We start from the raw sequence: 7514 nt of genomic DNA on the forward strand, positions 1-7514 counted from the left end.
CCTTGGTGATCATAAGAGACTTGAGAATTCAAGATCATTTTGATTATATTTTCATTTATATTATAATATATAAAAATGTATACAATGAGTGTGGACAATAAATTATTGTCCACATTATTATCCAGTAGGCTATAGATCTATGCAATGCTTAGCTCTACATACAGCTAAAACTTTTTTGTAGGTTGGAACTGACCTGATGTGAGAAACTGAAATCAACATCTGATCTCATTGACCGTAATTCTAAATTGTGAAATCAGTTCATGTGCTATTAATGGCCCTTGGTTTTTATCAGTTTGAAGCAGAGTTTGAGAAAGTGGATGAATTGTGGGTGACTATTCTCCAGTGGTCACTTCCTGTGGGGTATATGCGTTGTGTGTGTGTATGTGTGCGTGTGTGTGTGTGCATGCTTGCCTCTATCCAAAAGAGTTGGAGGTGCTGAAAGAGTAGGCCTTGTTTCCACTCACCTTCATAGTAAGTGGAATATTGAGGTGTAATGGATTCATAAGACAAAAACACACAGTACTGCATAACACGCAGTTTTATTGGAGCTCCAACCCTACAAAATACTCAAGCACAACTCTGAGACGAGATCTTTCTACTCAAATTGAGTGGCTAGAAATAATATATTGGCGACTAAGACCAACACTGAGAACTTTAACACTTTATCTCGTGAGTAATTGAATGATTGAGTGATAGAAGCATATTTCATTTTCATTTCTCATCAAAGCTTTTTGACCCCTGTTAACGCCATAACTAAACACAGGAAGGAAGTGCGAGAATAGAAGTACAAAGTGTGCACAAAGACTTGCACAAAACCCCTAAATCTTCATATGTGGTTCAGCAAACACTGCAGTGAAGCGAACCTGAGGGTCTTTGCAGAAATGACGCAACCTTGCAAAAAGATGCCTTTGTGGTCCATAAAGGATATTCAAAAACAGCTGACTAGAAACTCGTTTGAGTCACAGTCATCTCCGAGCTCTTCTCTGTCCCTAATTTAGAATATGACAATTAGATTGAGATTTTTAAGAATAAATAGCTCTGGAAACGTTCAACCAAAAATCAGCATAATTTCCAGTGACAACCAACCCACTATCACATGCAAATATTAGTGGCCATGGAAACACCTCCACACACTCAAGAGTGTGAGACATCCACCCTCGATTCAAAGTTGAAATCAACAACAATTTTTTGCAATTAAAACTTTTATTGATCACATTTATTAACCATTATTGATATATTACTCAGTCAATATGACCATTGATCGTATTAATATACAATCAGACTTTAAAGAAAATAAATATTTGGATTTAATCTACTTTCTCCTGATACAGAAGCATATTAGTGTTCATTCAATCTGAAACTCTTCTGCAAAACTTTCCAAAAGAACTTAACGGCCACAGGCAACCGATACATTCAAAATCAAATGTGATTTGACAATGCCAAGCAGACAGATTGCATTGCAATGAAGCTCTGAGGATCTTAGGGTAGTCCGGAGATTGCTGAGCTCTTCATCTGAACTCACAATCATGCCCTAAGCATCCCCTAACTGATCAGTGGATCTTGAAGAGGCCAAAATAGTTGCTGTGATAATTTTTGCTGAGCAGATGGGGGTGTGAGACATTGACAAACAGCCTATCGGATTCCTTGAGATGCTGAAGCGAGCCTATGTTACTCCCGGTCATCCACGGCATATTGCTCCCTGCTGAACAGAAGCCTTCTCGGTGATCTTCCATGATTGTCCGGTTGTGGCTGTTTCTCTGCAGACGCATTTTGTGAACGTAAAAGTCTTTGGGGTTGCACTTGAGCGAAAAAAACTCCACACGGGAGTAAACGAAGTACAACCCGGTCTTGTTGACCTGAAGGCCGCCGTTGTTGTACTTGACGCCTTCTGTAAAGGCCTCGCCGAGTTTTGCTTCCCACTTCAGAATTCCAGATGATGTGCTCTGGTCTGCACGACCTGAAAAAATTATCCTGATAAGATACTGTTTTGTAGCAAAAAAATGTAAGCAGCTTCTTTAGAATGCCTTCTGGACCAAATCTTACCTATCAAGTGTGCTGCAGATTTTTGTTTGTTCCTGTTCAGCTCAGAAGGATCCGGGCCTGTCAAATGATAAAGTAAGCAATCAGGTCATCATGTTAACCAGTGAAGATTTAGCACAGGATGAAGCTGATAATTGATCATTTGGTCACACAACTCACCAACTTGTCTCTGTGGAGCGATGCTCTGCATCTGTGCGGGCATTTCCTGCTATTGGAGGGAAGAAAAAAGGGTCAAAAATTGTTCATACATATTGTGCATTCAAAAATATTCTTCAGCTGATACAAACAGGTCTTGTATGAGCTAAAGTGAATTCACTATTAATTATGAGAAAGAGAGACTGGTGTTAGACTTCTCTACATTCAAAGTAGCATTTCCTGTAGCCTTGTGACCAGTGACCACAAGTTTTTTTCTCACTTGTAATTGTGTCCTACACAGTCGCGTGCACACGATGGAATGGAAACTGAAAAATTATACTCTCATGAACATCAAAGAGATTCAGATTACATAAACAAATAATAAAGCTCTTGGCTGCTTTCCAGGTGGTGTATGAGTAACTATCAAGGCTTCAAATCTTTAAAAAATTGTGATTTGTCAACATATATGTGAGTCATTATATATAACATGTTTATGCATATTAAAATGGATTTTGATTCCACTGAATTAAAAGAGCATAATTCTCAGAATTCATTTCCCAAAGACTTTTATTTCACACAGGTGTCCTGGACACAGGTGTAGTTCATCACATTAACTATGAACGTGATCCAGTGACATTTGTTAACCAAAAAGTGTCAAAATACTTAATACAATATTATTGTTTTTGTTCTTTTTGTGAAATGTTTCACTTTTGCTATCTTTATTGAAATTAAATGTCACTTTATCAGATGTATTACAGATATGTAGATATAGATGTATAAAAAATGCACTTTAGTTAATATTTTGTCATTAAATAAAATTTTGATTCTCTCTCTCTCTCTCTATATATATATATTGAAATCACAATATAATACACTGTTAAGTAGCGCTTACCTGAGACAGCCGTTGCACTTCTGTCTGTAACTTCTGGATCTGATAGGCTCCCAGTCCCAGGGCTGCAAAAATCAGCAGGAGTATCAGTATCAGTACCCAAGCCATCCCAGCATTCATTCTCCCCCAGTCCCTTTTCTTCATCTCAGCTCGGGCAGGGGGGAACGTCCAGCAGGGCACCAGTTGTGGCTCTGCGTGTCTGGGCATCTGCTGATGGTAATACCGATGTTGTTTAGGGTGATCTCCGCCAGAATCCACCATGAACACCGGCTGGGACGGGTGGCTAAAGTTACTGCTCATGTCTGCAGAGCTCAGAGGTGTGTGTGAAGGTCTGAGTGACGAGAGAATGTATGTCTTGAGAAGGCTGTTGCTGAACATCAGGTTTAAAAAGGTCCTGCAGTGTGGTTAAAACTTGCCACCCACACTTGCGCGCACACACACACACACACACACACACACACACACACAAGAAGTCTGTCTATCTCACTCATTATCTGTCTCTAATCCTTTCTTCCTTTCTCTCATGCACACTGATGCATAGGATGGATTATGATGAATTTTATTTTTGGTCAGTGTATCAGCATTCGCATGCATTTGTGGCAAACCAATGTGCATAAAGTCGTATCTGAAATGGGTATAATAGTGACATCATGGACAGGAAGCCATTCATCTTGAGTTTTCTGTGCACTTGCAGGCAATAACTGCTCTCGCAGTAATTAGTAAGTGTAAGTGCATACAAATAAAATATTTACAATTTAAGATTCATGATTTAGTTCTTAAAGAAACCCTTTAGCCCAAAATGACAATTTAGTCATTTACATTCACCCTCATGTTTCAAATTCAAAGTTTTTTTTTTTCTGTGTAACAATAAAATTAAAAAAAAATAATAATTTTTGTCTTTTTTACAAACTGATTAATAAAAAAATCATTAATAATAGGATCAGTAAATGCATGGGATCTTTTCAATAAACTGGACTGAATTATTCAATCACAAATTGGAGTAATATGGACTACATTTATGGTGCTTTTTAATATTTGTAGCTGAATCAGCCCTAACAAACTGTGATATTGTACTAAAAAGGCCTGTGTGAAGATTCTTTAAAACTAATATTTTGTTCCACAGAAGAAAGGAAATAATGAATAGTTGTAATTTTGGAGTGAACTGTGCCTTTCCTTGGCAAAAGTTTGGTTTGAGCATTTCATTAAAAGCTTTAGTGAATTTTTTCATGCATTCAATCACACATCCATTAATGAACTAAAACAAATCAAAACTTGCTTTACTGTAAGTTTCAGGCTTATCCATAGGTCAGTGTAGCATGTCATCTGCATATGAGGCGAAGGAATGCCTGTGACCTAGAAAGAGTTCTTCAGAAGGGCCTTTTTAAAGACCACCAGCATCCTGTCAGCCATCACATAATGTACAAAGGCTGACTGAGAATAGAAACGTTAGAGCAAGTTGTCAGATGGGTTACTTTGTGACATGGCCTGCTGTGTCAAACCCACCACTCAATCACGGCCTGATGGTGTGACATACTGCATTTAACAGTTGTTTTACACAGCACTATTGTTATGCATAACTATATCCATTTAATGTTTAACATATGTCCATTTAAGAATTCTTTCATTAAGGATTATTTAATTGTTTTTATTAGATATTAAACATGCTTAAACCTAATAGAAATGGTGACTAATGGCATTTTTCTACACTGTTTTTTTTTATGTTCTCCAATGGATTAAAAAAATTGAGATGGGAGTAAATAATTATATGTGACCCTGGACCACAAAACCAGTCATATGTAGCAATACTCTCAGAAATAAAGGTACAAAAGCTGTCACTCGGGCGGTACCTTTTCAAAAGGTACATGTTTGTACCTAAAGGGTCCATTTTTGTACCTTAAAGGTACATATTAGTACTTAAAGTGTACATATTTGAACTTAAAAGGTTTTTACCTTTTGAAAAGGCACCGCCCCAGCGACAGCTTTTATACCTTTATTTATGAGAGTGAATAGCCAACAATACATTGTATGGGTCAAAATTATTGTTTTATGCAAAAAATCATTACAATATTAAGTAAAGACCATGTCCCATAAAGATATTTTATATCAAAACTTAATTTTTGATTAGTAATATGCAATTATTAGTAATAAAGGCAATTTTCTCAATATTTAGAATTTTATTTATTTATTTTTTTGCACCCTCAGATTCCAGATTTTCAAATAGTTGTATCTCGGCCAATTATTATCCTATCATAACAAACCATACACCAATGAAAAGCTTATTTATTAAATTTTTCACAAAATTGACCCTTATGACTGGTTTTGTGGTCCAGGGTCACATATTTCAATATATTTGTGTTTTCACAAGAAACTTTCATTCTTTGCATTCACTTGCAAAACTTATGTTCTTGTGCACAAATTTTGCGTTTGCAAGAACTGGTGATGGAAATATTATAAAATTAGCCCGATTAACTTTGCATTCTCCAACAAATAGTTTTGTGCTCTATTTTGTGTTTGTTCGAAAACGTCTACATCCTTTTATAGAGATGGTGATGGTAAAATAATAGAATAAGAGGAAAAAAAACACACAATCAGCGTTTCCACGTTTATACTGGCCCCGATAATCAAAACTTCTATTATAAAACAACCGCTATTCCTGCGGTTCCCGGATGTGCAACGCTGAATTTTCTGCCGAATTTTAACCACTAAATTTGTGGCAGCGAATTTGGAAAGTGAAATAAAATGACTGAAATTTGCCTGTCGAATATTATACATCGTATTTTTAAACAGATTGAATATTTTGGAAGTGAATTCTGGAAGGTGAATATGAATTATTGAATTTTTAATTATGAAAATGTGTGTGAAATATTTTGAATTGAAATATTCACAGCTTAAATAAACAACCATGTTAAATTTCAGGACCTAAAAATGCAAGCCCTGGAAATACAAGGCATTAAAATGCAAGCACTGTTAATTGCAATGCATCTTTTTTTTCGATTTGTGGAATTCAGCATGCTTTATGTTTCAAAAACTATTGTCATTATTCTGCTTCCATACTAAAAGCGCTGTATTATGCATGCCAGAGCAGTAGTTGGTAATGTCACTTGGTAAAGAATCACTTGCCTGTGCAAAAACCTATAGACTCAACACATAATAATACAAATGTGCATGATGTTACCGTATTCCCAAATTAATTTACACGGAGACGCTAAAATGTTACCTTAACTTTGAAACCCATTTTCAAAAGTTTGTGTTTTCAAGCTCCCAAAATCGCATTGTGGTGTAAATGAACAACCAAAATGCATAAAAGTGTGTTTTTTTTTTTTTTTTTAGTCGAAAACAGCGTTGTGTAAACACCTAATTAGAGGTTCTGTAGTAATAAAACAGAACTGAAAATGTGCCAAACCCTGAACCATTTACTTTCAATAATAACATGCCTCTAGAACTATTAAATGAATAATATTCCATCTCATGTGCTATCTAACCATTAAAAGAGTTTTGCTCGAGTGTTTGTAAACAGTGATGCAGCGGAAAATGAGTTTCAGTAAACCCAATTTCACATACCACTAAAGAACAGGAGCTGCCACATGAAACGGTCTGTCTGCGCATATGAGAGTGTTCGTGCGCTTTCGATCTTGCAGCGTGCAATCTCAGGGGTCTGCATGAGAATAGGAAAGGTTATGACAGTGAGGTGAATAATGTGGTTGAAACCAAGCGAGGCAGGAAAAGGCATCACCTTAAAGCCCTCAACCTGCTGCATACCCTTTTGCAAGTCATCGCTGCTAGGCCTTCCTGGAAAAATCAGCCGTTTTTGTCAGTAGCTAGGCGTTGCTCTCATATACCCACTTCTCATCCTATTCATCGTGAAGAATGTTAAAGCATTAGTATTGTAATAAATAGCTCAATATGTACCTTTCTGTGCTCCTTTTCCCCAAAAGTGCTCCCTCCTCCTACTATGTCCCTTGTCATTGCCTGTTTGCATTTGAGGAGTTTCAGCTGCTGCAGCGTAAACTCCCCAACGGCAGAAATTTGCATTACTGCCATGAGCAAAAGCAAAAGTGGATCAAGTTATGATTTAATCAGTCATTTGAGCGGAGATGCCACAAAAATCGTCAAATGGAATATTGTGATCATTTCGCAGACATGACGCTGCAAAAGCCAGTAATTAAAGAACTTACCATAAATGTTGATGTTAGCTTCAAACGATGCACTTGGTTATTGAATTTTGTGAAACATTTTATACTAAAAACTGTTATATTGTAATACAATTATTATATACAAATATTTAATTAAATATCTAGCCTAAAAAGGCTTTAAATAAAATCAACTTTAACTGAAAAATAATAAAATATAAAAAGGCTGTTGCTATAAAAAAATAAATAAAAAAAATCTGCTAAGGCAACATCCCCCATTTTCTGTTTAACTAGGTGTACTAAAATAACTAAAATTAAAA

The 7514-nt window shown here is 36.3% G+C and overlaps 1 protein-coding gene across 1 annotated transcript; it reads right to left on the reverse strand.

Annotated features, from left to right (window-relative positions):
• Window positions 1-1206: 1206 nt before the first annotated feature.
• faslg (Fas ligand (TNF superfamily, member 6)) lies at window positions 1207-3429 on the reverse strand. Its single transcript, XM_058756413.1, has 4 exons — window positions 3068-3429; window positions 2200-2248; window positions 2044-2100; window positions 1207-1957 (listed from the first exon to the last, which is right to left on the reverse strand). The coding sequence occupies exons 1-4, from the start codon at window positions 3362-3364 to the stop codon at window positions 1551-1553; spliced, it is 810 nt and encodes a 269-aa protein (XP_058612396.1). The 5' UTR covers window positions 3365-3429; the 3' UTR covers window positions 1207-1550.
• Between the last annotated feature and the right edge of the window lie 4085 nt (window positions 3430-7514).

This window comes from Onychostoma macrolepis, chromosome 20 (genome assembly GCF_012432095.1).
Source record: "Onychostoma macrolepis isolate SWU-2019 chromosome 20, ASM1243209v1, whole genome shotgun sequence".
NCBI classification, from domain to species: Eukaryota; Metazoa; Chordata; class Actinopteri; order Cypriniformes; family Cyprinidae; genus Onychostoma; species Onychostoma macrolepis.

What these genes read in the sequence shown, in the direction of transcription:
- faslg (XM_058756413.1), bottom strand. Translation starts at nt 3,364, where the DNA reads ATGAGCAGTAACTTTAGCCACCCGTCCCAGCCGGTGTTCATGGTGGAT. An exon ending in CGCTCCACAGAGACAAGTTG is followed by an intron (nt 2,101 to 2,199) that starts GTGAGTTGTGTG and finishes ATCATTTGACAG; the next exon opens with GCCCGGATCCTTCTGAGCTG. An exon ending in ATCTGCAGCACACTTGATAG is followed by an intron (nt 1,958 to 2,043) that starts GTAAGATTTGGT and finishes TAATTTTTTCAG; the next exon opens with GTCGTGCAGACCAGAGCACA.